We start from the raw sequence: 21561 nt of genomic DNA, 5'->3' as shown, positions 1-21561 counted from the left end.
CGAAGTTACAAGCGGCTTTTTGTGGAATCCTGGCTCATCCAGGAGACAGCCGGTAATTTAACCGGTCTACAGTTGCACTATCAATGGAGCCTGCGTAAACGGAATTCTGCACATCGTGAACAATAGGCGTGACCCCGTGACAGGAATAAAATCTCTAAAAAGAATGCAAATGAGGCGCTAAGCGCCGAATTTTTATTCTTTGAGAAAAAACTTTTTTATTTTTTTCTTGCTACTTTGGTTGGCTCGATTGGTGTCTCGCTACCCTATGTTTCAACTAAATCCCATTAACAGTGCTGTCGCGGAACACTACGGCTAACAACAGTTATATGCAGCTACACGGCAGACATAACCATTGTTACTCTCCTAACCACGGTTATCGCAAAGAAGGGGCTCAGGCAGAAGTTTTTTTTCTCTCTCTCTCTTTGAGCTGAAGTGGGGGTCGGGCAGGCAAGTATGCCATGTCGACAAAACATTTTAGGGGGGGGGGGGGGCATGGGCCCGGTGTGCTCCCTGCAGGCTACGCCACTGTCGCAAACGGGTAATTCCACGAGATCGCCACAAGTCTGAAAAAAAAAAAAAACTCCCAAGCATTTCCCAGGGGGTGAACATGGTTAAGTGCGAATGCACGGGGTGATTGGATTGGATAAACTTTTATTTGCACGGGGTGATGCTATGAGGGGTATTTATTAATTCGCACTATTATATTTATTAATCACATTATGGTGCCTTTATGGTGTAATGGTTCCTGGGAATCGCAATTTGATCCCACTGGGGAGTTTACGTTAACTCACTGGCGAATGCGGGAACGTCCACTCGCCGTTGACGATTGCGAGCGGCGTCTTGACGCCGGCCTTCATCGCCCTTCTCCGCCTGACGCTTGCGTTGTCGTTCCGCTTCTTGGGCTGCGTTCGCGGCTCGATGCTGACGCCTCATCTCGGCCTCGCGAGCGCGCAGTTCACCATCCGCTGCACGCTTCGCCCGCTTGTCCTCGGCCTCGCGAGCGCGAAGTTCGGCATCCTTTGCACGCTTCGCCCGCTTGTCCTCGGCCTCGCGAGCGCGCAGTTCGGCATCCGCTGCACGCTTCGCCCGCTTGCACTCGGCCTCGCGAGCACGCAGTTCGGCATCCGCTGCACGCTTCGCCCGCTTACGTTCGGTCTCACGAGCCCTTCGCAGCGCCGCCTTGTCTTCCAACGTCGGCGAAACCACCGCGGTACCGTCACCTACAACGACGGGTGCAGTGCTGGCATTCGGTTGTACTGCATTCGTTGTTGATGGTAGCGTTGCCTCCGGGACATCCATCGCACGACCCGCTCTCGACGGGAGACTGAGAGAGAAGGCGGGCGCGCGAGAGAGAGGGGTGCGCGCGCAGCTGCAGCGAGCGAAGGGGGAGGGGGACGCGCGCAGCGGCGTTAAAGATATAAAGCGCGTTACTGACACCGATATCGGCGTCGCGTCCGTGGCTTATTCGGTAGAGCGTCGCGCTGCGGCCCGCCAAGTCCTCTTTCTTTTAAAGATAGAGAGAAGACTGCGGACGCCGCCGACGGCGGTGGATGGTTTGGGGTCGCTTATAAAGTGTATTCACACTTAAAAAAAGAAATTATGGACCATCTCCCCGAAGGGAATCCTGATGGGATGCGAAGAAGTAGCGGTGCGCACGGCGTTGACCAGGCTGAAACACAGGCGTCGATGCGAGTGCTGGAAGAACGGTCTGAAGCGCAACCTTGGTATTGCGTTTACTAGGGTAAACGTTTGTTCGAAAAGCAAAGGCATGCGAGGTGGTGGTTGATCACAGGAAGACTGTTCGCTCGATGTGCACTCGAACGTTGTGAGCGGTAGAGAGGGTGAAGGGAGAGAGATGACACGCGGCGACAGGCTAGAGAGAGAGAGAGAGACGTCGACGCGGGCGCGCTGTGAGGGAACATGTCTTGGCACCGTCCCAACACCTACGGCCAGGGGAGCGTGGTGCGAACGGAGGGACAGCGTTACAAAGGCTAGTCAAAGAGCTGCTTCGCATCTAAAATGATATTTTAGATTTCATTGAGTATTTCATATTTCATACATATATCATCGAGTAGCCCGAAAAGAAACTCAGTTTTCTTTTTAACTGCATAATTTACGAGGCAAGCAACATCGAACATATTCAACACGGAGAGACCAAGCTCATCACTAGTCGTTCTCGTAAGTTCATAATGATGTAACATACAAATAGTACCGTTACAATTAATACATCTTCTGTGTGGAATACATGCACAACGAAGAGTGAAAAAACACTGTTTGAAACTTGTAGAGCGAAGAAGATTATTTTTGAAAAATATCTACATATGCGTGTTTTTTATTATAGTTAATGCAAGGTTGATAAGACTTATCAACCTACTCAAAAACGTTTTACTTCTTTCTCTCCACAACGGTAACTGTGTTTTTGGTTATTGAACTCTTGAGCCAGCCAGGTTTTTATTTGAACACGCTCACATAAACGCTCGCAAATTTGTCGCGGTAATTATACAGGCTAAAGTGAACGAGAAATGTTTGTGCACATTTTTTTTTGTTTTCCGGGACTAAGCCATAAAGCCTTTCTTCAGCCACGGCCGGACTCGACGCTCCTTCCGCACGGAGAAGGAGTCGAGTCCGGCCGTGCTTCAGCGTATCCCATAACAGCCCTTTTCTGTGTAGGTCTTCCGCGCATGCGCACCGGCGTCGATGAGGCACGTGCCACATGTCTTGGTGGCCCAAACGAGACGACAGGAGTTGACCAGGGGATGGGGGGCAATGCAGGTCTCCACGATTGCCTAGTTGAGCGCGGCGGTCAATTTCAGAGACCGCCAGTTTCGATTTCGACAATCTTCACTGGAGGGGCTGTTCGGACTCTGAAAAGGCCGATTACGGTAAATTTATTGAGAGTTCAGTGATGCTTTCCTTGTGGCTAGCATGGGTGAGTGAATCGGATATTGTGCATAATGTCGCATTGAGAAAAAGGTCTTCACCATGTGCCACAGTCACAAACCATCACATGTAACGAGCATCGTTAAGCCAAGGTGGTACACTTGCACAAATAATACTCGTTAAGGTGGCGGTTTTATACTATCGCAGTCTTCCGAGTAGTTTCGCCTGAAGCCACCAGAAGATATCACTAAGTCACATCGCGCCCCACCCTGGTGGTCTAGTGGCTGAGGCACTCGGCTGCTGACCCGCAGGTCGCGGGATCGAATCCCGGCTGCGGCGGCTGCATTTTCGATGGAGGCGAAAATGCTGTAGGCCAGTATGCACAAATTTGGGTGCTCGTTAAAGAACCCCAGGTGGTCAAAACTTCTGGAGCCCTCCACTACGGCGTCTCTCATGATCATATGGTGGTTTTGGGATGTTAAACCCCACACATCAATCATCAAGTCATATGGATTGTAATAATTTTTTGGGTTAGAAGTTTTATGTGAAACATAAATTTGAGACAAAAATCTTATTGTGAGTTCCTGTTACAAAGACACATTTATTAATGTTTATGATTGTTTAGTGACGGCAGAGGTAACGTCCGTTACTTTTTTCGGTAACGCGTAACCTTTTTTTTTTTTTGTAGGTAACGTATAGGGCGCTAAGGCGTTTCTTTTTTGTTGGAGTAACGATTAACGTATTTATTTAGTTATTTTTTTGTAACGAATACAACACTGAGTATACACAGCACCGTTTCTCGAGGTCCGTTACTTCGCTACAATATGGATCGACGCCTGACTTGATTGCGAGACAGTCCGGCGCGGTGCTGAACGTGGCGAGGCCCGTGTACAGTGCGATGTCAGTTAAAGGACGGACGAAATTACCGGGGCCCTCCACAAAGGGCTCGTAATCATTTCGTGGTTTTGGCAGGTAAAAGCGCAGATATTATTTCGTCATCGTTGATTACAAGACAAAGCCAACGAAGCTTATGCGTTTTCGTTTATCGTCTCGCGCCTTTCGCAAGACGAGACTCGAGGGAAGGACACGCCGTGCCTTGTCCTGCAGCATAAGCGGCTTGGTTTGTCATTATTGTCTGCGCCCCGTTTCGCTTTCGTCCGCGTTTTGCACGCCGGGGATACCCGAAGCGGGGGGGGGGGGGGGCATTCGTAGCGGATAAATGTTTTTTTTTTTTTTTCGGTTGGTCGCATCGTTTGCCGCGGAGAGTGCTGGCTTACATTTTCGGTCGACTGCTTCTCTTTCAAAGAGCCTTTTGCTTTTAGTGCGTTACGCACATACATCAATACTACTCTACTGCTCCGTTCCTTGCAGTCAAAGCTGCTGTTTGTCAGCTTGTTGTCTGTGCCTGCGCTGCTTTCGTTCGATCGTGCGTGCTGGAATTCTCAGGGCAGGCAGCTCCGTGGTGAATACATGCATACATTTTACCGGCTTGTGTCCTACCACTGCATATTCCTTTCTTTCCCTGTGTTTCGCTATTGTTGTTGCGGCCTTATGACATAACATCATCGTCGTCGTCGTTGCCGCAGTAACTGGCGTATCCCTACAGCGAGATTGGTCGCATTGTAATTAAAGGTTTTACACAGGCAACGAACTAAAGGAAACAAAACTGACCACTGAAATTAAAACAACAACAAAACCACGCGTAACTTGATGATTGCGCATTCTGATTGCATTTAGCTCCCTGATCTTCGCCTTCCTCTTCCACCCTGGCGTGACTGTCCGCGAGACGAAATAGGCGTCGCGAGCCTGCACGAGGCCCGGGGTCTCGCAGAACGCTCGCTGTCGTTCGATCGAGCTGGCGGTTGTGATGGCGTGCTCCCGGTGGGCCGTGCTGGCTGTCCTGCTGCTGCTTGCCGTGCCTTCGCTGTCGGACAGCACGGTGGCCGATGACGAGACGGTCGCCACGGAGGAGCAGGTGGCGGCCAGCGGCATGGACGAGGACGAAGGAACCAAGGAGCAGGCGGCCCCCGCCGACTCGCAGGAGGAGCCGCCGGCCGACGAGACCTGGGCCAAGGCCGAGTCGGTGCACGAACTGGAAGCCTACGGGTGCGGCGAGCCCTGGGAGGCGTGTGACGCCGAACGCTTCTACGACGACCACGTCGAGGATGACAAGTAGGTTTGCTTTGTTAGCGCGCGCCGCGGAGGGTTCCGCCGCCGGCTGTGGGACGTTGCGCCACGCATGGTAAACAGCCACGCACTCGAAAATGAGCGCGTTGATATTTATCATGGCCCAATTTTAACTTCCGCAAATTTCCGCCCTTTTCACGTTAAAATCATCCCATCATATTACGGAATTCGCAATGCAGCGCCCAAGGTTTCTAGGCCTTTTATTCGCACGCGGGGGAAAAAAAATTCGTAAGAGTTAGTGAAAGTGTCAGCAGATAGGGATGCTGTACATCAGATTAGCAAAGACATTATTTGTGCGGTAGACTAAGAAGAGGACGGAGGATTAGGAAACTCATTTTCCCCTAATCGATGACCATTGTGCTTAGAATTGCCGATTTATTCGCAGGCGTTCGCTCTGCCAACTGCTTGCCTCATGGTTTTCTCAGTCTGCAAAGCGACCAAACCGGAAATATGTTGGTTCCGCAGGTTCCATTCCCGGCCCAAGCTGAATTTTTTTTTTTTCATCCACAAAGCTTACCTAGGCTTTTTTTCTTTTCGAGAAATCCGAATGTATTCCCTTGTTGCCTTGTGCTGCGAAACAAGAGGGTGTAAATTTTAGTTAGGCGCCCGTTTTCTGCTGTCAGCGGCGTCGCTGTAACCGGATGAGCGAACGCGGAGTGTCGACATCGCGAGCCCTTTTCTTCCTCGTCACGCGCCCCTCGCTCGGAGCTCGTGCAGGGCTGGCGCGTGCACGCGGCTGGCTTTGCTTGTCGTAACGGGGTTTTCGCCGTTTCATTTTCTTCGAGCCGCCTTGAACTCGTAGCACTCGAGCGCTGTCGGCGTTGGTTCGCGACGCCTGCAGCGCAGCCAGTGTCTGTGGCAATATGCAACGAACGTTACATCGCTACAATTGCGCCTTCAAACACTTTTGGCGTTGTCCTAACACGAGGCTGCGCCCAGAATTCCGACTCGCTCGCTGGATTTCGTGCCGACCGGTTGTGCCCCCGCGATCTCCGAGGACAGCGCACCTCTGGCCGACTGGGCTCGCGCTACGCCGTCTCCTGACGCCGACAAGAGCTCTCGCCGAGTGGTGCCCCGTCCTCGCACTCCTGCGACCGTGTCCATCTTTCCTATCTTCTCTTACTTCCGTCGTTCGCTGTCCCTGCGCCTCGCTCTCCCCTCTCTCTCTCTTTCTTTACCTTTTAATCCCATCCTTTTAATCTCTCCTTTATCCCCACCCTTCGTGAGCTACTGTTGAGGTGCCTACCCCCTGAGAGACAGTTACTGGGCTCACTTTCCTCTTCTTTTCACTTAAAATCACTTCTCCAGAATTCGAATTAGGCAGTTCTTAATCGATGGTGGAAATTTTCACATTCATGGTTAACAAAAGCAGCGGGGAAAGAACAACTTGAGAGTTGAAATATTTTGCGGATTTGGCCCCCGATCGATATCCTCTCGGCGTTTCGTGCATATGATATTGGGGAACGACAATGCATGTTCATTCTCGTGTTTCACTCTTTCCACAGCTGGAAAGAGGGCAGTTTAATTTGAAACTTGTAGGGCGTCCCAATTTATGGAATCGCATTTCTTGAAGATACCGCACTTGGTTTGAGATATTTGTTATCGAATCCCAAGGCAATACCGACCCAGGCAATATCGAAACCGAGTGCGCCGGCAGTACGTAAAGGGCGGCCGCTCTGCAGGCGGAACCGTTCTTTGACGATGTGAAGACAATCGAAGGAAAACGCGTCGCAGCAGTCTGGTCAAGAAAAATGGCGAGTCGTCCGTTACACCCGCGCAGACCGTTATAAAAGCGATAGCGTTCGAAGACTGGTGTCACAGAAATTCCAGTGCCGCCGTCGTTAGTTGTGAGTGAAAATTCAGCGTTGCCCATGACCGAAAAATCGGTACATGCAAATAAAGTGATGTAAATCTTTAGTTCGAATGAGAATCGAACCTATGGCTTTTGCGTCGCAAGCAGGCCTTCGCCATGCCGTCGCCTAGAACTGCTTCAAAAAAAAAAAAAAAAGAAAGAAACTTTAAGAATATGTCACATTTAGTGGAATGAGTGTACTTAGCGCATATATTGTCGCGTGTCAGAAACGTATATATATATATATATATATATATATATATATATATATATATATATATATATATATATATATATATATATATATATATATATATAATCGCACTAGGCGTTAAGATATGTAAACTGCGCAACGAGCGAGTGGCAACGGCCCCACCAATATTTAATCGTCATCAGCAAAAGCATCAAAGCGAACAGCTGCTCAGAATCGCGTGTAGTCTTGCGGACGCACAGGTTGTGGTTTTTGGTTATTCGCGCAGGAATGCTGACGTAGTGAGTACTCTCCAAGAGTGCTTGCAGCAGGCATTTTGATTGATATGTGTGGTTTAACGTCCCAAAATCTCCGTATGATTATGAGAGACGCCGTAGTGGAGGCCGGGCTCCGGAAATTTTGACCACCTGGGGTTCTTTAACGTGCACCCAAATCTGAGCACACGGGCCCACAACATTTCCGCCTCCATCGGAAATGCAGCCGCCGCAGCCGGGATTTTACCCCGCGACCTGCGGGTCAGCAGCCGAGTACCTTAGCCACTAGACCACCAGGGCGGGGCTGCAGCAGGCAGTTTAGGATAGTTCGAAACTGTCCTTGTTACGCGCGTAGACGTTCGTTTTCTTGCGGCATGGCTGCACCAAGAACCGAAGCAGGCCAGCAATGAAGCCGCGGCGCACGGAGCACGCTATCGCGTTCTTTTCTCGAACCTCAAGCGTCCTCACGTTTTTTTTCCCTTTGCGTGGAATGTGAGGTATCCGTTCCTTTCTTAAAGTAGACGCTTTCACAATTATTCTTTTCATCTCTACAATGTGAACTTCAGTCGTATCATTAGTGATCTATTCATTTATGTAATAATTGAACATAATGCTTGCGTTTTTTCGGGCGAATGATTTCTCATGGGCAGGTGATTCATTTGCAGTGACGTGAAAATAATTTTTGTGAACTTGTGTAAAGCAAAAATCAATCTTTATGTGGGCTGTGGCGAAAGAACAACCACGGCCCCGCCGCGGTGGTCTAGTGGCTAAGGTACTCGGCAGCTGACCCGCAGGTCGCGGGATCGCATCCCGGCTGCGGCGGCTGCATTTTCGATGGAGGTGGAAATGTTGTAGGCCCGCGTGCTCAGATTTGGATGCACGTTGAAGAACCCCAGGTGGTCAAAATTTGCGGAGCCCTCCACTATGGCGTCTCTCATAATCATACGGAGATTTTGGGACGTTAAACCCCCACATATCAAGGAGCAACCACGCCGAACTGTGTAATTTAGAAGAAAAAATATTGCCACAGTAGTTTTTCTTTTCTGGAGCAGAGTCGGTGAATGCATTCGCATTCATTACTCATTAGTGTAGCGGCTGTTTCTACCTTATGGCAAAGGGGAGATGCCGTATTACATTTTATTGCTATCATTGTCTTGACTATATATGCATGTTTTTTTTTATGTTGCGTACGCAGGTGAACCGGCTTGCAACTCAAGCGCTGGAAGACTTGCGTCGTCACGTATCTGGATTGCGGCATCATGACCGGAGGCTTGCCCTACCAAATCACTTCTCCCCTTTGCGTCGTCGCTCACCCGCCCCCATCGCCCGCACCACCGCCCAGCCTATCTCGTTGAATCAAAATTATCCTTTCAAGAAAGATTGTTTACAACCAACTAGGAATGGCATTAAATTAGTCTGACGTGTCCGTCCAGTATTTTGTCTTACTGATTTCTATGTGATTTTTTTTTAAAATGCGAAGCATTCCTCTGGAAACTGAAAGCACTTTGTCTATTTCTATCAACGCATCGATCTAGCCGCCTACGTCTCGCGGTTGTCTTCTTTACTTGACACACATGCACCTAAATTTGCACGGAAGGGCATTAGTGCATGACGAACACAATGAATACTTGTCGCGTTCGTCATGAAACCATTTCCCTCACAAGGAAGACGGGTACGAGGCACAGGTGACAAACTGCATCAAAATGGGTACGGTGATAAGATTTTGAAAAAAGCTTTACGCGATGACATTATGGTATCACGGAAGAGGCAGCCGTCGGCAGCGTTGTCGGTGAGGGAAATTCGGAGGAACGGATAGATCGCGGTGGTAGACGGAATCGAACCTCATTCTGCGTGGTAGTCAAGTATTGAAACTGCTCATGAAAAAGACCCTATGATGTCCTCGTATCGCGACAACGTTAACTGCGGTTGTATTGTTCGCTATCGGGTTTTGAAACAACGTCAGCACTAACTCCTGTGACTTAACCACTGCCTAACCCGGAAGAATACGCCGGAAACCATTTCTTATATGCCCATCGTCGCTTAGTGACGTGAAATTCATTTCGATACAACTGACATCTGTGCTCTAACGTTAATACCGACGTAACGACGTATACCTGAGCTTACCTTTGGGGGGTCACTAAAGTCTACGCGCCTGCAAGGCCACGATCAATCCCGCGCCCCGCCGCGGTGGTCTATAGTGGCTAAGGTACTCGGCTGCTGACCCGCAGGTCGCGGGTTCGATTCCCGGCTGCGGCGGCTGCATTTCCGATGGAGGCGGAAATGTTGGAGGCCCGTGTACTCAGATTTCGGTGCACGTTAAAGAACCCCAGGTGGTCAAAATTTCCGGAGCCCTCCACTACAGCGTCTCTCATAATCAAATGGTGGTTTTGGGACGTTAAACCCCACAAATCAATCAATCATCAACGATCAATCCCGCAGCCAGGATGGCGGTGAGAGGGAGCTCGGTCCTATCAGTCTTCTTCACCTCCAAATTGTAGCTTCCTCAAATAGGCACACTTGGTTCATCCCCATCCGCGAAAAATTTCTCCATACGGGCGTGCTTCAAATGCACAAAGTTGGTCCGACTCGCAACACTTGACTCGAAGCAATGATAAAAAAAAAATGATATATATGCCACTATACTTGCCTATATACTGGGGCGCATGACATATCGTCTCCCGAAATGAGTGAGATTGGCCGAATTTTCACAGAGATGAAGCGCTGATGTCCAATGTCGTCGTGAACATTTTTATCATTAAAAGGCGCACAGACCAAGTTAAAGAGTTGTGCTACCGCTCTGCAGTGCAAGCATGAACCATATGTGCCCATCCAAATGTACGGCCTCGGCACCGACTCACGCGCACGTCAGTTGGCACCGTTCGCCGAATGTTTTCGGCAAAGTTGCCCGATTAAGAGAGGGGAATGAATGTTAAAAGATTCCATATCTAGGTTTTGGATGGGGACAGCAATAAGGGCTAGTTAGTTTTTCATCTCTTACTTTGGGGACAACCATCTTTGGGCACATGTTGTGGCTCAGTTGCAATGAATCGGCATGTCCTTTGCCGCATGTTGTCTTTCAGTGTTCGCTCGCGATCAGCTGCAGCGTAACCCGATCCGCAGCTCCTTTGCTGGCCGCTCCAACAAATGACATTGGGTCATGATTGTCTATTCTAAACTTGGCTGCGTCAGTGAAGATATTCTTGCGATATAGCTGGGCACAGACGTACAGTTTAATGACCTTTTACTCAGCTTTCACGAAATTACCTCACACTACAGACACGACAGAAGCACCACATGAAAAGCTCGACCGCGCGCAAGAGGTAGCCTTTCGCAATCTATACGAACGGGATCGTATCCATCACGGGGCCGACTCAGCCGTTACAACTCAGACGTAAATCCACACTGTCTGCACAGAAGTGTGCTGCTGACTCGCACACATGCTCTGGCAATGTCCCTCGTTACCGCAGGGACCCCAGTGAGTCCGACTGAAAAGAGGCACTCAGGAGTCCCAAGCTCCCAACTAAAGGCAGTCCAGAAGGCCCAAGAATTGGCGGAACGTTCCCGCCCCGACTCGGGCATCGCCTACAGTAGCGGCTGCTGTCCCTCGTGGACACCTTGGTGGCTTGAAAGTCCCAGGACCTTTTAATAAAGTTCTTGACTGACTGGTATGGATGCGCACATTGCAATGTGCATGTATTCTTACTGCCGTCCTCGCGTTTGACGCTACACGTATGATGACACACGACCAGATACAGGTAGCAGTTTGGTTACGTCTATCACGAGATTCGAAATATATTTTCGAAAAGCTACAGCCGTTTTTCAACACTCCTTAATTGCGTGCGGCAACAGCGCTTGTCGGCATACATGCAGCCCGGCTCGGTGCACGGAGGGGCAAGATCGATACGCGGCTTCGAAGCACAGCCTTTATACTTGCCCTTTTCTTCGCCTACTCCTCCGCTTGTCCGCGTTCCTTTCGCTGCCATGCGTGTGCAGTGCGCAAACGAATTCTGACACTCCGGTGAGAGACAAGGCCTTTCGACAGCATACCCGCGCTATCATCGTGAGGAGCAAGTGGCGAGCATGCCTCGAAAGGTGCGTGGTGCGAGGCCCATTAAACGTGGATAAGAACGACAGAAAAAAACAACACCACGACTAAATATCTTCGCGCAGAAGCGGTTCCCTTGGCAAGAACAAAAGCGCAGGCACTCAGTGAAGCCAGGCGAGCGAGCAGGGCACGTCGACCATGATCTCTTCACGTCGTCCATCAGCGCTAATCTTCTTTTTTTTTTTCCCGCAAGTGTTGCTTCCGCGCTTGTTCTCGTGCATTTTCAGTGCGGTCGAAAGAGCCGCCATCCTTCTCCACCATCTCCAACACCCACGTTCCCCCGATTTGGGGTGGGGGATGTTATATGCATATCCGTCACATTGCGTTTGCAAAAAAAAAAAAAAAAAAAACGCGGGGGGGGGGGGGGGCATATTCTCGCTACAGAGAGCATCCTGTGCACCGTTTGGTCCAACTGCGTGCGAGCCTTTATTATTATTAATTTTTTTTCTCTCGTTCGCGTCTTTCCGCTACGAACAAAAAGCAGCGCCTTTGACGATGAGTGCTCGCTGGAGACCTGCGGAGTTTAACGCACACGTGTTGCGGCCGCGCGTGCCGAGGGACGCGGCATGCATGCTGCCGGACCCGGGCTCTTCGGTTGCCGCGATCTCATCTTTTTTTTCCACACTTATTTCTTACTTTTTTCCTCTGCGAACGTCGGGAATTCGGTATTTTTTCTTGCGTACGAGGCGTTGTTTGCGCCTGGATCTGTATCTCTTTTGTATCCCGCTCTTTTCGTGTACGGCCGTCCGTATGAATTATTTAGGACAGGCAGCCATCCTTTCGACGATGACAGTGTGTGGAACTTGTACGCACCATGCTCTCGGAGAGAATCGGCCGTACAGAGCTCAACTGGCGCCCAAGTTACGCTCTCGGGAATACGGTTTAAAAAAAAAAAGAAAGCGCGAGCGAATGACGACAAAAGAAGCAGCGCAAATTGATTCCATCACCCGCGTGAGAAAGCACCCTGTTCAACTTTCCTGCAGTATAATGGTTTCGCGAGTGACGACGATGACTGGCAGAAGTGCCGTTTCATTTTTTTTATAGGAAACAAGAAACAGTGTAATTGTCGTGAGCTGACGGAGTTTCAATGAAGGTAGAGAACCCGCGTTCTTTGAAAAAAAAAATTATTGGTCGAAAAGAAGTTGCTTCCATGCCGCCGCACTCGGTGTCATGTATCCGTATAATAAGTTTTCGGTTTCAAGGTTCCACTCAAAACCACGTTTTCGGTTTCAAGGTTCCACTCAAAACCACGATATGATAAATAGAGGCACCGTAGTAAAGGACTACAGAAATTTCGACTACCTGTGTTTTTTTTAACGTGCACCTAAATATATAAGCACACGGGCTTCAAAAATTTTCGCCTCCATCGAAAATGAGGCCGCCGTTGCCAGGATTCTGCGGCTCAGCAGGCGGGCAACATAATCACTGGACCACCGTGGCGGGTGTGTTAAGTACATTGTTAAGTACAACAGCCGTACATTGCACGGTCTGCTTGTATACGCGCACATATACTCCCGAAAAGACACCTGCTTCTAGAAGCAACAACCACGACGAACAAAAGAAATATACATAGCGTTTTCCTTCTCCTTTTTCCTCGTCTTTCTTTCTTTCTTTCTTTCTTTCTTTCTTTCTTTCTTTCTTTCTTTCTTTCTTTCTTTCTTTCTTTCTTTCTTTCTTTCTTTCTTTCTTTCTTTCTTTCTTTCTTTCTTTCTTTCTTTCTTTCTTTCTTTCTTTCTTTCTTTCTTTCTTTCTTTCTTTCTTTTCAGTGCCTTTTTAGTGAAAAAAAATCGCAGCACATCCACGGAGTGGATGATGATGAGTGGGGCGAAGCGTCGAAGGTTTTTATCGGTAAACCGTGAATAGCCTGCCTGCCTGCCTACCTGCCCGTCCGTCCATCCATCCGTCGGTTCGTCCGTCCGTTCGTCCGTCTGTCTGTCCGTCTGTCTGTCTGTCTGTCTGCCTGTCTGTTCGCACCTGCTGAGTGAGTCACGGGACTAGGTGGTCCGTATCACGACGAGCTCTGAGGGACAGGCCCACTGCTTTAAGAGCTTCGCCCCTAAAAGAGTTGCATTTCTGCATGCACGTTTATTTTTTTTTTGTTTATCAAATAGTTTCATTCATCCCACACCTTGTCTCTAGCGAATTATTTTCAGTAGCACAAGGCTACCTTTAACAAGCATTGAAATCCTCGTTAACGCACCCACTCTCTCAATAGTACACAAAGCTGGGCGCCATGCTTCCACGGCGTTGCAGCCCAATGAGTCTCTTTCATTGCGCCCATGAAAAATGCAGCGTTTCTCGGAGAAAAGCCATGGTGCGGCGTTAAAATGCGTGCCGTCATCTCGCGAAGATGGTGAGCGAAGCCAAAAAAAAAAAAAAAAAGCGAAGCGCGCTGCGTGTAATAATAAGTAGCGCAGGGTCGGACGAGCGAAACCAGAAACAAAGTGTACCGAACACGAAGAAAAAAAAAAGACCGAATTCTCGCTTTAAATATTCACAACGCTTATCGCTTGCCTCGTTCACACGTCAGCTCCAATTGAGTCGCGCCGTAACCTGTCGTCGCAGGAAATCGTGAAAGAAAGACCAGGGAAAAAGAATAGATGTACTGCTTTTGCTTGTATGGGCACATTTTGGCAACTTCGTAAACGTTTACTTCATATATTCTAGTATTAATCAGTGGATAGTAGCAGTATGCATGGTAATAATGAAAAAAAAGGGAAGAAATGAATAGCGGGAAGCTGTCGCGCACCATGGTTAATCATACTGAAGAAGAGCAGACGAGGAACTTTGCAATGAACGGCCTTTGCGCTTGAATATGAACTAAAATGTTCTCACATGGTTAGCTGCCAGAACTGTTCTGCGTTTTGCAAATTGCAAGCTTCCATCACTGATCCCAGACAGGCGCGCGTTTCCCAAACTCTTCTTATCTGCAAATTTAACGGTCAGAATTGTTGACAGTGTGCACAACTGACCCTTCACGTCCGTCAGTTTTGATTGTGCGCTCTTTCTGTATATACATCGACGCCTCTTATGCAGAAACTAAAATGCCTTTTATTTGTTTTCTGAGTTATATATGCAAACACCTCTGACAGGAGTCTTCCTGACTGCGTGGGAGATCTTCGAGGCTTAGCTAGCTGGTGCCAGGTCAGCCTTGATAAGCTATATAAGCATATTTATTTAAATGCAGAATTAATCCCCGTCCACGCGTAAATGAAAGTGTGGCCAAGCTCTGAGGGCTGGAAGCCTTGCAGTGCTGATAACATAGCTGCAATGTTATGTATTTGCACAATGAGCGCGAATTCAAGCTAGTATAGTCGAGTGCTGTTTCGAGAAAAACTTTGTACAGAGTAGCTGGGTCTATGACAGACGAAAGGACACAGCCCCTGTGTCCCTTTGTTGCGCTGCTTTTAATGAAATGAAACATGTACGCGTGCGTGCGTATCTTTTTAGGTTTTGCCGTCATATTTCATTAGATCGCAAAAGAAGAGAAGGTCGATCCCCATAGCATGGAAATGCAAATCGATGCTGCAGACCTACACTTCACGTTGTTTCTTCCTTGTAGACCAGCTTTCGAAGCACGTTCTTGCTGGTAGTTTATGCGTTATAGATCAAGGAATCGTTTTCATATAACGAAGCGCAACGCCTAGTCACGAATGAGTTTAATGTTATCTATGCTTCAAAAAAAAAAAATTAACGTAAACTCATTGTTTTGTGAGCCCCCCTCCCCAGCACGCACTTGGCGAGAAACAGCGATCAGAGCAGCTGGCGAAACTTTCTCATGGCGAAGACACATCCCATCTACTTCCAGCGCTATGTCGTCGCTACGCGTCCCTCGTTCCCCTGTATACTGTCTTCTGCGATTAAACGCTGCAGCAGGCACGAACAAACATATATCCTCTAGTCGTCTCACGGCAACTCATCGCACATTGAACGCTGACCTCTTGCCAAAGGACGACAAAACTGCTCCATGCTCACCTTCCTGTCTTGGTGATGATCATCTCGGTACCGAGTTCGTGAAACTTCTCCCACAGGTCTTTTGTCTCGAGATGCGCGTCGGCATTCCTCAGCTCGTCGCAATTGCAACGAGGCAAGATCTGGGGATTCTCGACGCGTGCGGAGCCCTTGGAGGAGCTGTCCCGCTGTTTGCCGGGCCGCGAGCCAATGGTCGGCGGCCCGCCGGACTCGGCGCCTCCGGGATCGCTGTCGGGTCGTCGCGCGGGGGAGGAGAAGTCGCCGCCGGGCGCTTCCACGAGTTCCTCGTCGGCCAGCGACGAGACGCTCGAGGGTGGCGACGCTTCGAGCCGCGCCGAGCCACCGAAGCGGCCCAGGAACTGTAGACCGGGAGCTCCCGTATCCGGAGACGACGCGGAGCGCCTCTGGGATCGAAGCAACAAGGGACTGCTCGGCTCACACAACTTGTCTGCGAGAGAAGAAAGGTTCCACGTTAGCACGCTCCCCCCGTTGACGCAACAGGAAGAAGAGCATCGCAGACACAGCGTCAACACGGCAGCTGAGACGCAGCTCGCCATACAGCACTTTCTCGCTAATCGCACTATGACGTGTAGAGTACATTCTGTTCATAATTAGGGAGCACCATGGCAAGCGAATCAGACATGCACTGTTATGAGATACGAGAATCGCTTACGTCGTGCACACGTTTCTCTCTCTCTCTCTCTCTCTATGTGTGTGTGTGTGTGTGTGTGTGTGTGTGTGTGTGTGTGTGTGTGTGTGTGTGTGTGTGTGTGTGTGTGTGTGTGTGTGGTGACTCCCCGAGTCACCTAAGAGGGGGGGGGGGTGCTATGTCAGCCGCGTACATTGACACAACAGAGAGGGAGGCGCTGCCACTCGGGAGAGGGCGTAAAATTAGCCCTATATACATTGAAATAACAGAGAGTAGGGAACGCTCTGACAGACCCTCGCCTCCCCCCCCCCTCACCCCTGAAGGGGAACCCTTCGCACGTCTATGCGTTGCCTGGTGTTATGCGGTTTTCTACGCTGTGGCATACTCTTGACAGATGAATGGCCTGCTCATTGCCTGTGAAACATCGAAGCAGTACCGGAATTTCAGCGCGCCTTGAATGTGCATCCATTAAGGCAAGCTCATCGGAGCAAATGTATCGCTTAAAGTGGGACGAACTGACTCCTGATGAAGTGATCGTACTTGTACATTATAGTGACAGATTTTCAATACACTTTATAAGACATAATTTACAATGATACAAACTTTATTAAATAAAGAACATCGGCCACATGAAAGCCCAGTCATAATTTAAGCAATAAGGCTAGCTTCAGATAAACTGTCCGTGTGTGATCTTGTGCAGCCTGAGGACATATGCACTGGGCTGATGATATACCTAATGTGCTCGAAATACCATGCTTGTCGTTGAAGACTCGCACGAGCAGTGTGAAAAGGAAATACATGCTCTTACTATGGTAATGTGAGAACATAAATTACGTGTATATGTCCAATAAGCACAGCAGATTTAATTCATTACTTTGATATATGTTCCTTTATATAATATAATGAAATAAAGGATTTCCCTCTTAGAATTATTTTAAGTTTATATTATTTGTTCTCTTCCCTATAATATGTTGACATGGTTTAGCACTGCGATGGAGTCACAACATAGAATAGCGTGTACGCTGTACAAGAAGCACTGCATGCAAGATCAAGGCACCCCTTGCTTTTTATCAACCGCACCACTTACCAGTGCATAGGATTGGTACAAAGAAAACTACTTGTGAATCATCAAGAACTGCTAAGCTTTCGCTCTTCATCAGTATAGACTGTTTAGCAGGTAAACTGTGTGTCATCGGAGTTGACTTTTCATTGTAAGTTGATCAGTTGTGCAAAGCTCTCTTCGATGAGCTGGACAGTGGTTCGATTAGTTGGCTGGGCGCTTGTCCCCGCCCACGGCCAAAAACGGTGGGCGCGCGCGCGCGTCTGCCCAAAGGCCAGAACTGCATACCCGTTATCGCGTCGCTAGCGCGAGTCAGAGCCGACGGGCACGTGTGTGCCCCCCTCACCCCCGCGAGCAGAGCAGAGTGTCGATTTCAGCTTCGTCGAGACCGGGAAGCTCAATGAGCCGCACGCGAAATTCAACATCACGGCTTCTCATTGCGAGCTTCGATTATTCAGCAAGAACCCCTCCCAACTTCCCCGAGATACGCCTGCAGCGGCCGCGATGTCCGGGTATAATTCACCCGAGCGATTAACGACAGGTCGGTGGCGTCGCTCGCGCAAGCCAGCCGCGGCCGCAGTCGTACGCGCTCGCTCGCCAACAATCGTCTGATCAGTTCCACTGATGGTTGTTATTAATGGACCTCGAAGAGTTTGTTATTCGCTCTGCGCCGCAAACTCGCTTCTCGATCGACGGGCAGACATGTCATGATTCAGACATGATTGGACAGTTGTATTCGTCCGAGCTTCGTCAGGCGCGCTGCACCGCGGTGGCCCGTCGCTTCGTACGCGAGTTCGAGAGATCAATAATTTATGTTCCGTTTGGAGCTCCAATCTGACAAGTCGGCTACACGGCAACGCTTGGAAACACATTGCGGCGGCACAGCGCCGTGGGTGTTTTTTTTTTCGCAGCAGTCACTGCTTTCTGCGCAAGCCGCAGTGCAGGCTGAACAGTGCATATACGATGTAGGAGGCGCACGTCATTCACCCCAGCACATTTTGCGCAGAGCAGCATAAAAGGCTAGCCAAAAGAATAATATAAATGTGTACCTATTACGAGAGATGTACGAACGAGCATTAAAGTGACGAAAATTTCCCGAGAAAAAAAAAATAGAGCTCACGCTTCCGCAACCAGAAAATGACATCGCCAACAGCGCCGATGGGCGTCGAAGCGGGCTGGCCGTTGGCAGCCGCTGCGCGGCGCTGGCCTATGTCTCCGGGGAATTAAACGTTCCCTGATAGCGTTTGCACGCCCGCACCCCCCTAGGCCGGTGGGGCGGCTTTGAAATTTAATAATGCCAGACCGCGCGCGTTTTCAGCGAACGGCAGAATCAATCGGCCAAAAATTGGATTACCAATGGCGGAGTGCGACTGCAGCGCGAGACGCGCTTTCGACGCTTTTCGGGCCGAGAGCCGCCGCGTTGGCCGCATGCGGCTGCCAGCAGCAGGCGTATAAAACAGGCCCGTTTACAGACCATCAGGGTAAAGTGATACGCTGATGGGGATCATCCCGCGATGCTCGGAATTTTCGCCTTCGTTTCCCCCTCCTTTTTTTTTCATTATTTTTTTTCTCCCCGCTATGCCACTTTGCGGAAGCCACGCTATGGGCCAGAAATTAGGTTAGCCCGCGCGATATGTCCGGGCCCTTGTGTAATATACAGGCGTAGACGTGATAGTGAAATCTCGGAAGGCGCGAAGGGGTTGCGGTGGCGCGAGCGGGCGCTGCTCTTGTTTGGCGCGGACGCGATTACGCTCCCGCAGCACTCCGAAAAATGAGCGCCTGCGGCCGTATCGCGCCGGGTGCCATTCTTCCCTGCGGAAGCATCAGAAAAGCAGCCCCCCTCGCGGTTGTAGATACCTTGCCATCGCCCGCGCGGAGCTACAGGGCGGCTGTACACCTGCTTCTCCGCTCGCTTTAATTGAAGTGCTGGCCAATTTGCGCGCGCTGTGCTTTGTGACCCGTTTTGCAATAAATTGACGAGGAAGATCGGCGGCGCTATATGGCAGGGATGGTAACTAAAGGTGCGCTGCTCTGGAAACCAGACCCACTGACAGCGACCGCAAGTTCACGAATGCCACGAGACGAAGCCACAACGACGAGCATTTCTTGTTGGCGAGCTGCGTTGGCGAATATAATCAGCGAATATAAATCGGGCTGCACCACTGCCCTTCTTTTAATTCGTATGGTGACGACGACATAGGGTCAAAATTCTCGCACAAAGTACAGCGCATGTTAGGCAACGATAATGTACCCACCGAATACGCCAACGATAAGACGCTCTTTTATTTTTGCGTACCCTCGCTGTGAGGTCCCCCGGAGCGGCATCGATATCTTTTTCCTTCCGTCAAGAAACGCGTGGCGCAGTGTTCGCGAAGGTGCCGAGTGATAGCGCCCAACATATGCATGTCACGCCATGGAAGAACAGTTTTGATGGCTTTTGAGTTGTGCGCGCTCCTTCTAGATGCTCGGCACTAACTACCGCGCCAACGTATTCGTGTTCCATTGGCGGGAGCAGAATTCACGAACGGCATCGAATACTCTAAGTGAATTATTTCGAGCACGCTTCGTTTTTTCTTCTTCTTTCAAGGAAATCGAATGTAGAGGAGGTTTGCGCCGAATCGACCTTCATATATACGGATATTATAACATATCAAGCCAGACACATTTCATAATACCTCTCGCACCTTGACTTATGTAAACGCACACACGTGTGCTTTGTTTCACATGTATGTGCATTGTTTCGTCATAGGAAAGAAATTTAAGAGAATATGCCTGAAACCGAAGACAACCGTGTCCCGGCACGTCAGGCTAACAACTTTGCGCCAATACCAATGTGACAAACGTAGACGATTTGCTGGCTAGTTCTTTTTGCGCACCATAACACCAACGAAGACACTATGAAATATGCGCTGGCAGTGAGGTGCGTTGCTTTGTTACATCGGCGTTTTGATTACTCGATCTGTCACGTTGCGGGATGAATTCGTGAAACAAAGGCGAAAGAAGAAGAAAAAAATAAGTGCACGATTGTGTGTGCGGCGTGGGGGCTGCGCGTTTAATGAGATTGCAGTGAAGTCTCTTATAGCGTTGCCTCGGCATATAAAATTTCAAGCGAAAAACTATGGCTCAAAAATTGGTGCTAATGTTTATGTGCGCGGCCAACATCGGAATGAATGTGAGTTTATGGAATAGCCTACACATGTTCTTGCGACTTTCTGTGTACCTTACGGATTTTTAAAGTAACCTTCCCAAAAGTAACTTTGCAAGTTAAACTCAATATATGATGATAAATTCAGCCTATAGGTTTTACCGTCAGATTGTTTTAGGAGGCCTATATTCGTTTAAAATACACAGAGCGGTGAAATGAAGATCTAAATTCAGCGATACGGGTATTAGCGAAACGAAAAAAAAAATTACCTATGAATTTAGACATTATGTTGCAACACAAAAGGAATAATAAACAAACGAAAGAACCAATTCGATTGAATGGTTTAAATTGCGTGATAGACGAACTCACTGTGAGTGTAAGTCACTTAAGCACCCAAAGTAAATGTGTCGAGGCTAGCACACACCAGAAACGGTGGTCATGAACGAAAGTAGGCGTGAAAATAATGCTACATCATCGTCGCAGCTGTAGGAGCAGGCCAGGCTTGCCTCTTGGCACATTGTAGGAGCCTCGGATATCGTCTCATGCTATACAGCGTCAGCGTCAGAACATCATCAACTCTTGCAGACACCACCCATGAAGAACTGTCCGTGAATGTGTCAAATCACTACAACGATACTTAAAAGCACTCAATATTCTATTGCACCAATATAATGAAATAATTGCAGAATTTGTGTTATAGTAACTCATCCCAATTAAGTTGTAATTTAATATATATTTACCCTAAAGTCATTAATCTTTTTGGCATAATCAGAATCCCAGGCCAGAAATGTAGTGTGAATTCATTTTTGGTTATGTTCATTTTGAGGAAAAAAAAAAAGTTGTGCTTTTCACATGACTGGAAGGAAGCGGCGCGTCGGACGTGGCAGTGCCTTCAGAGAAGTGATCATATGTATCAATACACTACAAAATGAAGTTAAATGAAGACAAATTTGCCATACAGGAGGTTCAATTCATCCAAAGTACGATATAACTTGCTCTTTCTTTGAATACTTTATGCAAATAGCAAAAACGAGTGGTGCGCACAATTGTGTGCATAGCGTCTCAGAAAGTCTAAAGTAGTGCAAAAGTTTGTCTCGTTATGCGCATACGCATGAAAAAACGTTTTCTCTTGCAAAAAAAAAGGCAAATATAATCACTGCGGATTGACGGCGCGCCCTCTATTTGCCTTTGCTCGTCCACAGCCGTGAACGACAAAAATGAACGGAAATTAAAAGGAAAAACGATA

At 48.9% G+C, this 21561-nt stretch overlaps 2 protein-coding genes across 4 annotated transcripts in view; one reads left to right on the top strand and one right to left on the bottom strand.

Moving 5' to 3' along the window:
* The window catches only part of PGAP5 (Per1-like protein PGAP5), a 79614-nt gene extending 70804 nt beyond the window's left edge, over window positions 1-8810 (top strand). The window contains exon 11 of one of the 2 annotated variants that reach the window (XM_075877816.1): window positions 8580-8810. In XM_075877816.1, coding sequence (XP_075733931.1) covers window positions 8580-8583 — 4 coding nt within the window. In that variant the 3' untranslated portion in view covers window positions 8584-8810. Of the gene's footprint in view, window positions 1-4617; window positions 4823-8579 lie in introns of those variants that run through there. The other variant, XM_075877813.1, reaches the window with a different exon arrangement.
* The window catches only part of LOC119176865 (uncharacterized), a 118750-nt gene that overhangs the window by 16490 nt on the left and 80699 nt on the right, over window positions 1-21561 (bottom strand). For both annotated transcript variants that reach the window (XM_075877811.1, XM_075877812.1), the window contains exon 2: window positions 15465-15909. In XM_075877811.1, the coding sequence (XP_075733926.1) occupies window positions 15465-15909 (445 nt within the window). The remainder of the gene's footprint in view (window positions 1-15464; window positions 15910-21561) is intronic.

Source organism: Rhipicephalus microplus, chromosome X, assembly GCF_043290135.1.
Source record: "Rhipicephalus microplus isolate Deutch F79 chromosome X, USDA_Rmic, whole genome shotgun sequence".
NCBI lineage: Eukaryota > Metazoa > Arthropoda > Arachnida > Ixodida > Ixodidae > Rhipicephalus > Rhipicephalus microplus.
The sequence above is the reverse complement of the archived record's forward strand: the minus strand, read 5'-3'. Positions and strand labels throughout refer to the sequence as shown.